General features: G+C 39.7%; 1 protein-coding gene across 1 annotated transcript in view; it reads left to right on the top strand.

Annotated features, from left to right (window-relative positions):
• The first annotated feature begins 397 nt into the window (after positions 1-397).
• LOC122672872 (serine/threonine-protein phosphatase PP1-like) overlaps positions 398-16,396 on the top strand; it is a 34,322-nt gene continuing 18,323 nt past the window's right edge. The window contains exon 1 of the mRNA XM_043870380.1: positions 398-969. Within this exon, the coding sequence (XP_043726315.1) occupies positions 795-969 (175 nt within the window). The 5' untranslated portion in view covers positions 398-794. The remainder of the gene's footprint in view (positions 970-16,396) is intronic.

Genomic DNA, 16,396 nt, shown 5'->3' with positions numbered 1-16,396 from the left:
GAGTGGGATGGTATGGGTAGGATGGTCCTTTCCGGAGAGATAGAATCATAGATATAAGCCTATTCCCAAAAAAAAGTAATAAAGAAAAAAATCTATGCTTTTTTTAGGATTAAGGATAAAGCTCCTTTATTATCGTCCCGATTTGAGGGCTGTGTACTTCATCCGAGAATTTAGAAAAGAAGTTCTTGCACATGGGTATTTATGTAATTTTGTCACAGTTTTACTAAATTAGATTTTTTAAGTGACGATTCCTGTGAGATTTCACAGTACTTAAAAGCTAAGTGCGGACGGTGTGAGAATGCCGGTCCCGGTTTAAAGGGGGTTTCGATGCGTCACCGGCGGCGGCACCACCATCAACCGTAGTCATGACTCTTGAGCTTTCCTTCTCTAGATCAGCAACTTTGCTCTCTGTCTCGCTCTGGCTTTAAAGTTACTACCAAAATTTGGTCTTCTCTATCTCAACCGGTCACTCTCTCTCTCTCAGTTTATAGGAGGAATCTTTTAGTATTTGCTTTAAATCAGCGATTGAGGGGAATGTTTCAAAAGCTCTTCGGTTATCAGAGGGGGAGAAAAGCCAAGCCCAAAGATAAAGTAAGATAAATATTTCTCATCTCCAAATGATGTAATTCTCCTCTTGGCTCTTACACGAGTGGAATAAAAGAAGCTAAAGTACAACAGAAGAACATTATTAAAAAAAGGGTTTTTGTTTCTGCTTTCCCATTTTCCCTTTGCAATTATCAATCACCACATTTGGTTGCTGCGTGGGGAGAGATTGAGTTTGGGGCAACTGCGGGATGGACCCTGCTGTTCTCGATGACATAATCAATCGGCTTCTTGAAGTTCGAGGTCGACCGGGGAAGCAGGTCCAGCTCTCAGAGTCGGAGATCCGGCAGCTCTGTCTTGTTTCCAAAGACATTTTCATGCAGCAGCCCAATCTATTGGAGCTTGAGGCGCCCATCAAGATTTGCGGTAATTCCTCGTCAATCCCACATTCCTTTCTCGTCAATACCTCTTCTAGACTCTAGGTGTGGATCTAATTGGCTGTGTTGAAACGGGTTCCCATCAATTTCCGACTTCCTTTCTATAAATAACTTTTCTGGGTATGAATTAAATTGCGTCTGCCGAAACGGACTGTGCTAAAGGAATATGGAGTCGGATGTACCAGTTTTGGGTACTGGCTGAATTATACTTCTTTTTAAATGTGTACTGCTCGGAACTCTCTTTTTAAATCTTAAATTAAATTTCTTTCTGGGTTTCTGGGTTTCTGGGGAGAACGTATTAACCGTCTGAAATGGATTCTGTACCTAATTTATGGTATTTATCATTTGTAGCCGCCTAAAGAGGGATTCTGAACCCAGTTTATGGTATTAGCCATTTGCATGACAGAAAAAATTTCTCAAGGTGATTCAACTAAGGAATATCTGTCGTGGATATGGGCTATATTGATTCTTCCTAAACGTATTTCATTCACTTCCTGCATTACAAAAGGATTTTATCTATAACCATTAACCAGTACAAGTATGCAATGACGTTGCCCCCCAAGCCCAAACGGGAAAAATGGGGGGGGGGGGGGGGGCGGAAGACCACATGCAACTAATTTTACTAAAGGCTTCTATAGTGCCTGTTATGGGAGGGTGGTGTTGTTCTTTCATAGTACCTCTGATGGGCTGTATGGAAGATGGTTGGCAGCCTCAGACCATAGACAGAATAGTTGTATGGTCATCCATCTGGATTGCCTCTTGATTTGGGTTATGGAGAAGTTTAATTTGTCGTTATCTTACCAGTATGAGTTGGAGCTCTAAGTGTTTGTATTTTACATTATAAACGTGTTTTAGCTGATCAAACTCAAATCCTGAATATGAAAGTAATATCCAAGGATATCATATTATGTGGAGTTCTCCTGAAAGAAACAGAGGTCATGAAGGATTTCCAAGATGGGTTATTTATTACACTCAGCAGGAACCAGAAGAGAGAGGAGGGATAGGTCCTTATGTTTGGACAAGGATATGACATTTCTTGGTGCCCTAAATCTAGCAATTCTGCAGCTGGTACTTTGGTTAGGGAGTAATGGGAGATTTATTGTAGATCCAGGCCATGCCCAGAAAGTGTGATTTCTACTTCATTTTGTTTTGGTTCTTGATTGATCTATGTTTGACCCCTTTTTTCTTTTTTTGGGGGAGGGGGTGTTGTGATAGGTTTTGCTTTTGATTTGCATGGTGCTATGGGTATTCTCTTATATCAGCTGGCAAATGCTTTTGTTTTGATAAAAGGTGTTATTAAAAAACATTTTATTTTGTGTATCTATTTTTTATTTAATTTCTGCATACATAATTGGTCTTAGTTGGATTTTAGGATATGGTCTTGTTTGTTTCAATGTATATTTTAAGTTGGAGAAGAACTTCAGTTTAGCGACCTCGGTTATTTGTTTTGGATTCGTGTAGCGGGAGCCTCGTGCACTGGGACACCCTTTTTTAAGAACTTCAGTTTAGCGACCTCAGTTATTTTGTTTTGGGTCCATGTCAATTCTTTGCTCTCCCATGTGGGACAAGAAAAGGAGAAACTCCAATTCCTTGATTTTTTTTAATCAAGTTAATCAGATGATCAATGCTGATCTTGGATTCTGTCGCTCACATTGGTGCTTAGGATCTTTGGTGAGTGTGATCAGAGCTCGCTTGATTGCTACGCCACATGTAGACTTTTAGCTTGCCTTGGGACACATAGCTCAACCTACTTGTTGTCACCCCCTATCTACAAATGGTGATTCAGTTCCACCAATCCAAATATAGATTTGTTATTTGAGATTTCGGAAATATATGCCAGTTATATGTAATGACATTTAAAACGAGACAAGGCTATGTCTATGGTTACAATCTGAGCTCATGGAAGGAAGTAGGTCAATAATCAGAAAGTGCTGTTGAATGTCAACATGGAAAAGGTAGACACAAGTATTGCTGGACTTTTTGTTACTAGTGGCACAAGCAAATGACAATGATTTAAATCTGGATTTGTTTAGGACTACCAGGAACTAAGGTAGGTAGTTCCGTAGTTAAGTATTTCTGGTGGTGCATGCTTTTTGAATATGTAACATTTTATCCCCTTCTTGAAGATGTTTGATAAGTTCCAAATCTACGGTGTTCAATATGAAGGGAATATTTTAGTTATTCTTAAAGAATTTATGGAACATGCTATGGAGCTGAAATATCCTAGCTCATACCATTCTCAGATGAGCAAACAGAGGTGATTAAGAGAAGTTTGGGTTTTCTTCTGTGATGTGTAGTTGGAGATAGATCTAATATCTCTGACCTTTTGCAGATTTTACTACTGGATGAAATCCTGTTGTAATTTTCTTAGGCATGAGACCGAGGAAACTGATTAATTTGTCACACTGTTTCATAATAATCTTATGAAGGAACTAAATATTTCACTAGTCAATATGAGAGATCCTAAGCCAGGTGCCAAAATATTACCACCAATAACTTTTATGAGGTGAAAATGAACATAATCTGTTGTATTTAAGGAAGTTAACTTGTTAATGCATTGTATGGATAGGTAGGCTTTGGGGAACATATGAGTAGATGCAAATGTGTTGCCTTTTATGAGGTCTTAAAGAAAATGGGTTTCAATACATTTTATTCCGAATTTCCATCAGATTGCAATTACTCTGGTCTTGAATGCGGCATACCATGCTTGTTACGTTGAAGCAAATATTAAATACTTGGCCTTGAGGCTTCCTCAAGTACTAAAAGCAAAAGGTAGATTGAAGATGTGTTTGAGTCCCGGTGGTTTATATCTGCTGAGGGGGAGACCAGAACTTTTTGTGAAAATGAAGAGCCTTTTATGTATGAGGGTAATGTTGCAACAGTCCTAGTAGGTGTTGATAGTGTGGTTTTACAGATCAGTTTGGATCACTCAGATTGTCCAATCTGTATTGGTATCAGATGGCACTTATTTTATCTATCATGTTTATTGGAATGCCCAATCTGGTACAGGTATTGGGATTTTCTTACTGGCTTGGCCAACACTTTGTTTGGATTGTCTAATTCTAAATAATCCAGTCTGGTATTGGTCATGAACAATCTGTTCCATAGTTGTCAAGGTGACTCAAAGCATTGGAGGAGTGCCTAGGCGACAAGGCTTCTTCCTAAGTGTTGCCTAGGCGTCCTAGGCGTGCATATGACTATATAAAATATAGGAATGATAATTTTATATAATTATGCTTATATGCAAAATAGAAGATATTTGGGGTCAATCATAAATAAAGAAGGTGACATAGAACATGATGTCTCACAGAGAATTAAGGTGGGATAGATGAAGTGGAGAGGTGCATCGGGAGTGCTGTGTGATCAACGTATTCCTAACTTAATGGAAAGTTCTATAGGACTGTTGTTTGACTGGCTTTGATGTTTGGGTTAGAATGTTGGACAGTTAAGAAGTGTCATATTGAGAAGCTTTGTGTGCAGAGATGAGGATGTTAAGATGCATGTGTGGAAAACAAGGAATGATCACATCAGAGCTGATTTGGGAGTTGCTCCGATCAATGACAAGCTCCGAGAGAGTCGTTTGAGGTGGTTTGGTCATGTTCAACGGAGGCCTAGGGACGCCCTAGTAAGGAGGAGTGATACGATTTCGATTGAAGGAACTATAAGAGCGATGGGCAGGCCTAAAATGACCATAGGAGAAGTTGTGAGAAAGGACATGCATAGTCTAGGTCTCGTGCCATGTATGACCTCGGATAGAGCCTATTGGAGGGCAAAGATCTGTGTAGCAGACCCTATTTAGCTGAGATTCTCTTGACTTGTTGGGCTGTGCCTCTTTCCTCTTTCACTTTTCTTTTATTTTCCATTGTTCATTTGTCATCTTTCATCTTTCACTTCTCATCTAAGCCGACCCCATTAAGTTGGGATAAGGCTGAGTTTGTTGTTGTTATGGTTATATGCAAAATAGAAGCCATATCAATGCAATATGATATGATTATGCTAGTAATGACTTAATATAAGAAAATATATATATAATAAACAAATTATAGGATATAATATAAGTACATTCATCGAAAAACAAAGCAATAAACATAAATCAAAGTAAACTTGTGAAGTATCAACAAGGCGTAAGGCGTGCTGTTGCTTTGGACCCAAGAAAGCCTGGACGCCTAGGCGGTGGTGACACCTAGGCAACGCCTTGACAATTATGATCTGTTCTATGATTGATCTTTAAATCCTTAGCTCCCGCCATCTTGAACTCTTCTTGCTCTAACGGACTAAGTATTCCATAAAGAAGAGGGAACGCCATACATATATATCGCAGACTCCAGAACTCACTAACAACTAGGATAATACAGGCATTCTACCCAGTGTTTGTGCTAGTGGACCAAATAAAACAGTTTGCCATTTGTATCGTTGCCCACACATGATCTCAGGTTAATTCCCTTATTGAACCATAGTGCCTTGGAATCATCTGAATTGTCTGCTTTTTAGAAAACTGTGTGTCCTAAACAGTTGAATTGCTTCGGTCTGAGTTAGATAATGAGTAAACTCTAAGACTTGAGTTGAAATCATTCTTGGTAAAAAAAGAAATATTTCATTAGTGGGATATTAGTAGTCCCTTGATTAGGGGATGCTAATTAGCTCCTTGATTAGTGGGTGTTAATCAGTTCCTTAATACTAGGGAATTAGAATCTCAAAGATGATTGTTAATTTATTAATTTCCAGATTTTTGAAATGTCAGTGATGCAGAAGCCGAAACCATGATTAATTTGGCTGTTCTTTGATTTTTCGTTGGAGCCTTTTTATTTGTTTGTTCTTTTAGCCTAGGGTTAAAACAGTCTTTTTCATGGTTTATCTTCTTAGTTCCCCTCCACGATTTTAGAGGGATTAGTATTTTATTTTATTTGTTTTAGTTGTTTACACTTATACTCCTATTTAGAGTATAAGTCTATTCTATGTTTTATAATTAGGATTCAGATTAGGAATCCCAACTCCTAATCTGATTAGGATTGCTTTAGATTGATTATTTGTAAGGCCTTTAGGCCCCTTTATTATTATAAATAGTAGAATCGTGGGAGGCTCCCCACCTATTATGTTTGAAATTTTGTTTCTTCTTGCTGCTGCCGCCATGACTGCTGCTTCTCTCTGTCTTGTGTGTCATATCAAGACCCCTTGTGAGTAATATCAAGGGCTAGGGCTGGAGTAATCCGCGACTCCTTGCATCTTGCAGATCGGGAGGTTCGTCTTCTTCTTCCTTCAAGTTCTTCAAGGTTGCTGCTGCTGAAATTCTGCAATTCCAGTAAGAGTTACAATTTCCTGCAACTTTATCATCTCTTCTTCTTACTTCCATCTAACCTAATCGACTTCCCCAAACCCTAGCTTCATCTACATTCATCACAGCCCTATTCCCTCATCGATTACACTCAAAACCTAACCACAGGTCCATCACAAGTAACCCTCCCACTCGATCTCAGTTGCAGCCTCACCTATCCACTACAAACCCTAAATCCCTCCCTCAACATAAAAACCCAGAAACCCTAAGATCTGCCTAGACCTAACCAGCCATCAAAAACCCACCAAAGTCCAGCCGAACCACCCCTCCCCGCTAGGAAAACTCGACCTAAAGCCCAGCCCCTAAATCTGCTCCTAAACCCTAGTTTCAGCTTAGATCCTAAATCCAAAACCCTAACCCTAATATTTCTGAATTTCTATTTCTTATTCAAACCTCATTAAAACCTATTCTAATAGACTCCTAAAATTCTGCAGACCATTCATTACCCAATAAAACCCTAACTCAATCTCCCATTCCTAACCCTAATTTTGTCCTAGTTACCCTAAATTGCCCATTCGGCCAACCCTAAAACAGAACCTGGTCCTAAGTGAGATTTATTTCACCTAGGCTACATCAGTCAGCTCTTTTTAGGTTATGAAATCTACATTTAATGGGTGATAATTGATGAATGTATGGTTAAGAAGAACCTATTAGTTGCCTGCTCAAAAAGAGAAGATAACTAAAACAGATTTTCAAGAAATACAGCATAAAATGACAAGGCATGTACAAGGGGTGGTTGTTTGGTTGCCCCCTAAATTTGATAAATGGGGTGTCCCCACTTATACCTATTTTCTGGCAATGCTTATTGACTAATTTTGTTTCTTCTTATGACTGAAACACCGATGATGTCTTTGGTCTTTGTTTTCTTGAAATTGGGTCAACCCTTTTTTCAGGGAACTCTTAGTGGAAAATATTTGGTGGACCGTAGGTTAGCTAATGCGTAAACACGTGATAGTGGACTACTTGTCCAATGGTTTTCTTTCCCTTTGTATCTTTAGTTATCTTACCTTTTATTTATTTATTTTTAAAATTTTCCTTCAATTCCATACCTTCTTTATTGTTTTCTAAAACCACAGAGAGAGATGCTCGTCTGTGTTTCTGGTTTCTTTGGAAGACGGGGTTTTTTGAAGCTACATATGAGGATTTTGTATCAGACCCTGTGAACCTGCCAACTGATCTTTTTCCCAAAGTTTGTATTTCCCTCACAATTTTAAACCTGTGATTATCTCTAAAGCTTTCCTTTTCTCACAGTTTGCTTTCTAGACCTTTTTCTTTCCCTCTCTGGAGCACCAAATTCTAAATTCATATGGCAGTTGCATCTCAAAACATTAGTAAACTTCCAAACCAAATTCTCAACTTGCCACTGTAGGAATAAGCATCCATACCTCGTAGAATGTCAATTGGACGAGACAAGTGCCAATCTCTTTTTTTTTTTTTTTGGGGGGGGGGGGGGTGGTGTTGGGAGATGGGGATAGATATACGAACACAGCAGGGGGGAGAAAAAGAGAGATTTCAACACATTTAATATTGGACCTGTTAGCATTATTATGGAGTTCTTTTTTTCTTTAGTTCAAGCTGGATCTTCTTTCTTTGCTTATTTGTATAATCTAGCTTGAGGGGGAGTGTTGGAATATGTAATCCAGAATACTGTGGGGGTGTTCTGGTCTTTTTGGGGTAGTTTTATTCTTCTTATGTTATTAAGTGTAAGTGGGCTATGTGGGTTTTAGTCCCATATCGTCTAGTTTAGTTTCTTTGTAATTTCCCCTCTATTATAAATGGAGGGGCTTACCTATCAATGAATACAACAAGTTATTATTCTCTCAGTCTCTCTTTTCTCTCAAGTTACTGGTTACAGGTCTTAGGTATTCTACATGGTATCAGAGCTAGGCAACCAGTAACTGATTCTCTCCAAGATTGCTGATTTGAGAGTCGTTCCAAGTTTCTCCGATTTATGAAGAAACCCTAGTTCATAAAAGAAGGAGAACTAGGGTTTCGTATGGTTTCGATGAAGATTTGTCACAACTGCGTTTTGATGGTGCGCATCCCCTACTGCCGCTGCTCTTATATCTGGTGAGAGTGCTCCTGTTTGATGGCGTGCATCCCAGTTTAGGTTTCCACTCTCTTTGCTGGTTGCTGGCAATGATTCAAAACCCTCAGGAAAACCCAATCTGAATTTACGTTTTCTGTTTCTGATTTGCTGTTGTCGATTGCTAGTTGGGGCTATCGTTTGAAGTCGATTTTTCAGATCCTGATTTGTTATTTGTTGCTAGTTTGATGCTATTGGCTTACTGGTTGGTTTGTTGTTATCAATGTACTGGTTCGATTGGTTGCTGCTGGTTTGATTGAAGCTGTTCTTCCACCATCCTTCAACTGAACAAATATCTACCGCTGCTTCCCCTTTTGAAGTGTAATCCTCTTTAGTTGTGAGAAACCAATTGGAAATCATTTCTGGTTCTGAGTCCTACCGCCAGATTGGAGTTGCAGGATTTTTGTTTAATCTTTGACCTTCTATTTAGAGTTGCGTGGATTTTGTTTCTAATGCAAACATTTCTGGTTTCGATGGGTTTCTTTGCCTCTGTTTGGCAATCTCTTGTTTATCTCGTATGTGGCTGGAGTTCAATCTCTTTCCTGAAGGTATTCAAGTTTTCGACCTCTTCCCAAAGTAACAGCTCCCATCGAAACTCCTATTGCTGAGTTCTCATGGCTGAAAGCAGACTTGGCTCTACCGCCCTCCTTGTTCCAGCAAACTATCGAAGGTTGAAGAAGACTATTATTCTTATTTGCTAAGAAGGACAGCTCTTGTTTATTTCCTATATTACCCCTCCTTTCTCTTTTTATTCCACTTAGCCTATATTTTACAGCCCTGCCTAGTTTGTCCCCTTACAATAATTTTAATTCCCATCATGTCCCATTGCCTCTTTATCTACCAAATGACCCCTTGCAAAATTTTGGTTATTTACGGAACTGCCATTATTTTTTCATACATTCCCCTATTTGACTACCCAATTGACCCTTGAAAATTCTGGTTTAATACCAGTTTGCCCTTTGGCTTGGATTGTATTTAAAAGTGGATTTCCACCAAATTACAGCCATGCCATCCTTTTTTCCAACATCGTTCCCTTTCAATAATTCTAATTCCCTTCATATCCCATACCTTTGGTATTTATCCATAACACCTTTGGAAACTTTTGGTAAATTATAATTTTGCCATTCCTTTTTAATTACCCATAGCACCTTTGGAAAATTCTGAAAAATTACGTTTTTGCCATTAAACCTTACATCATCTCCATTATTTGTCCACGTGTATTACTACACGTGAGGGGGAGATTATGTACAGTACACCTGCAGACATTGTAGAAGTAGAACTTGCAGGAATACTTGGTGCAAAACATAGAAGATCAGAGTTTTCACCATTGCCAATGGGTATCTACTTTGTTATTGGGTTGAGTTTGCCGTAAGGGGGAGATTGAAGTATTGAAGATATTTGGTTGTTGCTTATTTGAGGACTTTCAGTTGGATTGATAGAGTTTTTTTCCGCTGCTTGCTGCCCTAGTTATTTAACTTCAAGATTTTATGTCACTATGACAATCTGAGATTCATCACTGGATAGCTATTGAAGATCGTTGAAAGCGACCTTTTTTGGAAGCCATTCCAGTCCCGGTTTGTTGATCATGTCTGTCCAGGTTTTGAAGATCAATTATTACAAGATCTTGTAGGTTTATTTGGGAGCTGCATTCATCTGTCAAGCTGGATTCTGCTACAACTTAGTTTCTTCCCATTTTGTTCAAGTTGGGCATTAGCACCTTGTATGTGCCAACTTGAGGGGGAGTGTTAACATTATTATGGAGTTCTTTTTTTCTTTAGTTCAAGCTGGATCTTCTTTCTTTGCTTATTTGTATAATCCAGCTTGAGGGGGAGTGTTGGAATATGTAATCCAGAATACCGTGGGGGTGTTCTGGTCTTTTTGGGGTAGTTTTATTCTTCTTATGTTATTAAGTGTAAGTGGGCTATGTGGGTTTTAGTCCCACATCGCCTAGTTTAGTCTCTTTGTAATTTCCCTTAAGGGGCTTACCTTTCAATGAATACAACAAGTTATTATTCTCCCATTCTCTTTTTTCTCTCTTTTCTCTCAAGTTACTGGTTATAGGTCTTAGGTTTTCTACAAGACCTAATAAGTGATTTAGATCTAGGCATGCCGCACATCATTTGGTTGGAACCCTCACGGTTAAACCTTCTCCGGTTGTCTCATCAAATTTAACTTTAGGCCTTTACACATCTAATAGAGGGCGGGCCTTGGTGCAACGGTAAGGTTGCTCCACTGTGATCAAGTGGTCATTGGGTCGAGTCTGGAAACAGCCTCTCTACGAAAGTAGGGGTAAGGCTGCATACATTATGACCCTCCCCAGATCCCGCAGTGGCGGGAGCCTCATGCACTGGGTAAGACCAGTTAGACTAGAGTAAACCTGGTCAGACCAGCGGTCAAACTGTCCCAGTTCCATGCCTTTGTTGGGTTTTGAAACATTGATTCCTTCAAATCTGATTGGAGTAGGAAATGCTGAATCACTAGCTCTGTGGATTGTCCAGCTAAATGAAGCTGTTGGGAACCTGGGCCAGTTTGAGTCCACCAAGGTTTTCTTTTCCCTGGTGTTCACCCGTCCTCCTGGCCAGATAACCAACTATGATGGCTTGAATCCTACATGCATTGTGATGAAATGTTAGTTAAGTTCATAGCTGGCTTGGGTGAAATGATGGTTCACCCTCAGGTGATTGCATTATTCTACTCTTTAAAAAAGATGTGGCAGGTGAACAAGATCATGATTCCCTGCAAAATAATGATTGTTTAAACAGAATCCTGCTTCAATTGCATATCTGAAGCAATTCCAAATGATGACCACCTAGCATACTTGAGGTTAGAAATGATATTCTGACAGATGACTGCTTTCCTATCTTCTAGAGCACATTTGGATATGAGGGTTGAGCACTCAACTACATTAGTCTTAAACGTGTATTGGCATGCGATTAATCCAATAGTGATTAGTGAGTATTTCTGACCAGATAATTCATTCCTTGGTGAAGTAGACAGTTCCTGGTGGGGAACTGATATCTGTGTACACATTGACAGGCCCATTAAGGAGCCTACAGGAAGAGGTATGGTGAATTACTAAATTATGTGAACTACACTAGTGCCTCTGTATCATCACATTCTTTATGTGCTCAAGTTTGTAACCAATCCTATACTGTCTCTTATCAGTCTAAAGCCCCCATATTTTGTTCTTGTTTCTGTTCACCTTATAGTCATAGGTCTCTTAGCTCATTGTGTGCAGAATGATTTGTTAGGTTGATAGCATATAGTTCTTCAATTGGGCATACCTGTGGCAAAGTGACTGTGATCAAGGGCTTTTATGTCTTTCATTAGAATTTAAATTGGGTTACCATTGTTTGACTCAAAGTTGATAAACTTGATTAGATACTGATAGAAGACCTCAGTTGAGGATCAATCAGCCGAATTTAATTGTTTTGCACCTGGGGTTGGAGACTCTTCTGAAAGGAACTTGATAGTGATGTTTAAGGAGATGCATTTGAACGAGTTAATAACAATCAAGATATTGATAGTAAGAGGCAGGGATTCTCTTATTAGAATAACAGATTGAGGTTAGAATTTTGAAGGAGATTGACCTTGTTTGGAAAATCCAGAGTTTGCAATTTGGATTTCACAGAAAATTCAGAAGCAGGAGAAGAAAGGATTGCCAAGGACAAGTAGACAGGTCTAAAGGGAGGAAGCAAATTTCTGGAAGGAAGATCCTGGTCAGAACATGTGGACAATAGATGGGTTAAAAGCATTTATGAATTGAGGAACATGCAAGTTTGGGTGCTGGGTCATCTTTTTGGAGCATCAGGTGCACAAATTGAATGTGCGAGACATTACTTCTTGATGCCCTTCAGGTTTTTTACAGTTTGGGGAGAGCATTTCTTGTGGGGTATGTTGCTGCCGAGATCCAGAGCGGATGAGTGGCTCGGAGCTGACTCAGGGGAGGGGGGACTCTCCGATGCCTAAGTCAGATCTCAGAGGAACAGCAGTTATTGGAGCCGGAGACGGAAAGCTAGTAGCAGAGTTCAAAGATGAATCCAATGGGCTAAGCGGAGTGAGAGTTGAGTTACCTTTTTCTGAGTATGGTTTCCTTATTTATATGACTCCCTTGGAAATATCCTTCCTGTCCTCTGGATCATGTATTCCTTAGGTAGGGTGTGAGATCTGAGCGGGAATGGTTAACAGAATTTGTCAGTGGCTGAGCTGGTGTTGTCAGTGATTATCCCTTTTGTGGGCCACATGTAAAGTTCTTCGTGCGTGGCTTTGGCATGAAGAGCCTGAGGTTGGAGGTTCAACCTAGGTTGTTGGCCTGCATCTCATGGGCCATGGTTGGTTCTGGTCCATTACACGTGTCATTTTCTTATTGGAAGCCAGATTCTACCTATATCAGGGTATAATTTTGATCTGTGCCCTGAATAACCTGAGGGACTGGGGCTTGGTTTTGCAAGTTGCTTACATCAGAGGGTTATTAAATGTCATAAGTTTTTTGAAAGAAAAATGGGGAGGTAATATAATAATAAAAGTAATAATGGATAATAATAATAATTTCAAGGGAAAAAGTTTTCCATACTGCCCATGTACCATACACCCTCTCACAGGGTTTTCTCTAGTTATTTTCTGTCCTCCTTTGACTGTGTGGGCCCCATGTGGATGATACCGTTTCCTAAGCTGCCATTGGTGTGGCATGGGAGATTCCCCCTACACTGGCAGCGTGGGGAAACCTCTCCCTAGTAATAATAATAGTAATAAAGAAGAATGAGAAGTTTTAGATTTTTGTTGGTAAGGTTAAGTTAAATAAATTCCTCGGACTTGCTTCTTTTATGTGGTACAATATTCAAGCTGATATTGCATGAACTTAAGTCATTGTCTTGTTATTTAATGATTAGGGGAAACAGATCTAACCCTTCCTAGTCATAGTCTCAATCCTGTCCTATTTGCTTCAATTAAGATATCTGATTTGGTCGCAGGATGTATACATGGAGGTGTAGGACACTATGAGTTTACTACAAACTTAAGGAGGTAAAATCTAGAATTAAAATGTCAAACAAGGGTTTTTTGACTCTTTGGATATCTAAGGTAAATAAAAGAATAGCAAGGTTGGGCATTGATGTACTTGATCTTATTGTGGAAAGGGTTTTGATAAATGCTAGAGCATAGTTATCAAGGTGGCAAGGTGACCATGGCATTGGAGAGGGCCTAAAATCAAGGCTACACCAACAAGACGGCAAGGTGCCCGCCTAGGCGACCAAGGAGCCTGGACGCCTTGATAACCATAGTACTATATCTCGCGATATATCGGTATCTCGGGCCTACCGAGATATCCGAAATATCCGAGATATCGCGAAATATGACCGAAATATTGCATTTTTCGCAATATTTCGGGGTCCATCTCGGGGTTTTTGGCCATATCTAGGCCTGAAACTTCATGGACAGCCTTATTTAAGCTTAATAAACACATTTAAACCATAAAATTGTAAAAATGTGAATTCAAATTGGTGTTTTGGGCTTGCACTGATTGACATACGTCACCGACCTAATGTATAAATAGTTAAATACACATAGATTAGGCAGCTTAATATTTAATAATAGTATTTAACTTCATCACATATCAAGTTAAAGCCAATACACATTGATGAGTGCCATGATTCTCATAAACTCCATAATATTCAATAACTCGCTTAAAGCCTTATAGGCAATACACTAAGTGTCAAAGTTAGTAAGTCACAAGACTCGCAACTCGCAAGTCACAACTCACAAGTTCATAGATCAATGAAATCACAACTTAAGTTACAAATTACAAGTGCTAAACCGCTAATAGTAGTTGTTGTGCCTCCCTGGATCAATCCCACTCATGCCTCGCCGAGTCGACGTCCATTGCTCTCTGCTTTGAAGGACATATGTGGACCACGGTATAGAATCGGAGAAGAAACGAGTGTAGTCATCCACAAGTGTCACGTAAATGGAATCATCAACATACTGTAGGTAACCTATCCTAGGATATAAACTAGGGTTACCAATCGATCCAATCGTGAAGAAGATGATCCACTGTGATATGATGTTGGCGCCGGCGCAAGAGGCGATGGCATTGGCTGCATGTATGGCCGGTGAGGTTGGTAGTTAGGTCCGCTAGGGTATGCAAAGATGTTATTTACAAAAGATGATCCAAGTATGTCCTGGGACTGGGGTAGTCATAGTCCCTACCCCACTAAACGCCCATATGATGATGATCCATATCTATATCCATCGTAAGGTTGTGATGCACCATAATCCGATGCCAATGGAGTGGTATGTGCGAAAATTAAAATAATTATTTAAGAGCAGAAAAATAAATCCGACACCGTGAAGCCGTAGATCGGCCATTGGTGTCTAACATATATTTAATTCATTACCATCTAAGTCATATTACCCCTAATTATTTCCTGTTTTAATTGTAGGAAAATTAATTTTTAAAACCATAAAAAAAAAAAAAAAAAAAAACATATGGAATAAAAATTTCGACACTGTGAGGCTATAGATCGGCCTCCGGTGTCTAACATATATTAATATTATCACCATCCAACAAAATTTGTACATAGTCTTTTCAAAAAATAGTTTTAGAGGAATAGAATTTACCTTAAATAGTGGAAAAAAGCTTGGATGATGAGCTTAGATGACCCTCCGATGAGTTTACCGCGAAAATCCGACAACAATGTGCTTGAACAATGGCTAGAGTGTTGGATGAGAGCTTGGAAGAGTGGAAGAATAGGCAAAAGACTGAAATTCCTTAGCAAATGCAGCTCTCGGCGAAATATGGACCGAAATTTGCGAAATATTGTATTAAAGCCCCCTTCACGTGACACTTTAAGCCAAAATACCATATTTCGTCGATATCTCACGAGATATCGAGATATTGTCGATATCTCACGAGATATCGTCGATATCTCACGATATCTCACGAGATATCGACGAAATATGGTATTTTTTCATTTCGACCTGATTTCGCATCTCGGTAAGCTCGAGATATACGAAATTAAGCGATATTTCGGCGAAATATCGCGAGATTTTGAACCATGTTGATAACTATGTACTAGAGTATAATCATGAGCATGGAGAGAGAGTGGACCTCGGCACAATGGTAAAGTTGCTCCATTGTGACCTTGTGGTTGCGGGTTTGAGTCGGGAAACAGCCTCTCTGTGAAGAGGGGGTAAGGCTGCGTACATTATGACCCTCTCCAGACCCCGCAGTGGCGGGAGTCTCGTGCACTGGGTACTCCCTTTTTTTAATAATCATGAGCATGAAGATATGGGAGGTGTGTGGTAGTGACACAAATGGATTAAAGGAGATGGTGACTTTAAATTCTTTCACGCTCGCAAATTCAAGGGGATAAAAAAAGATTATGTATTGATCCTTTCCCTTAACTTGGCAAAAGAAAAGGAGTCATTAGGAAAAGGAGAAGGAAGAAGCCAAGATATAGAGGCCCAAACTGGGCAAAGCTGCCACCCCGACCCACAAAAACAACAGGACTACCTCTCCTAAGAAGCAACCCAACCCCAAAAGCAAAGACATAGCACCAAAAGGATAAAGGAAGAAGTGAAGATCCCACTAACCCAGCCCTGACATGCTTCCCCCTCTTCAAAGGCAACTAGAGCTGCAGCTTAGGACACCTTGCTACTGCAGAAGAGAATTTTTCATCCCTCCATTGCTCCACATAATATTTTATGAGCTTATATCCACTCATCCTCCAATGCTCCAGATCTAATTATCCTTCTAACAGACTGATTGTGAATTTCAGTCCTTCTGATGGAGTTCTCTCAATACTTCACTACAAGAGCTTTCTTTGTTGTCTCTATTTCACCTGGCATACACTTCACAATGTCTCTCTTATCACAGAACTCTGACTCCATTCCCTGGTCAGCAAGATATAACTCATTATTTGGTCCTACCTGCCCCTCTCCACCCTCAACACTATCCATTTGGAAAGGATTGCATGGAATGCTGTGCACATCTTTATGGCC

The sequence above is a fragment of the Telopea speciosissima genome, chromosome 1, assembly GCF_018873765.1.
Source record: "Telopea speciosissima isolate NSW1024214 ecotype Mountain lineage chromosome 1, Tspe_v1, whole genome shotgun sequence".
NCBI classification, from domain to species: Eukaryota; Viridiplantae; Streptophyta; class Magnoliopsida; order Proteales; family Proteaceae; genus Telopea; species Telopea speciosissima.
This window is presented reverse-complemented; position numbering and strand designations above follow the sequence as displayed.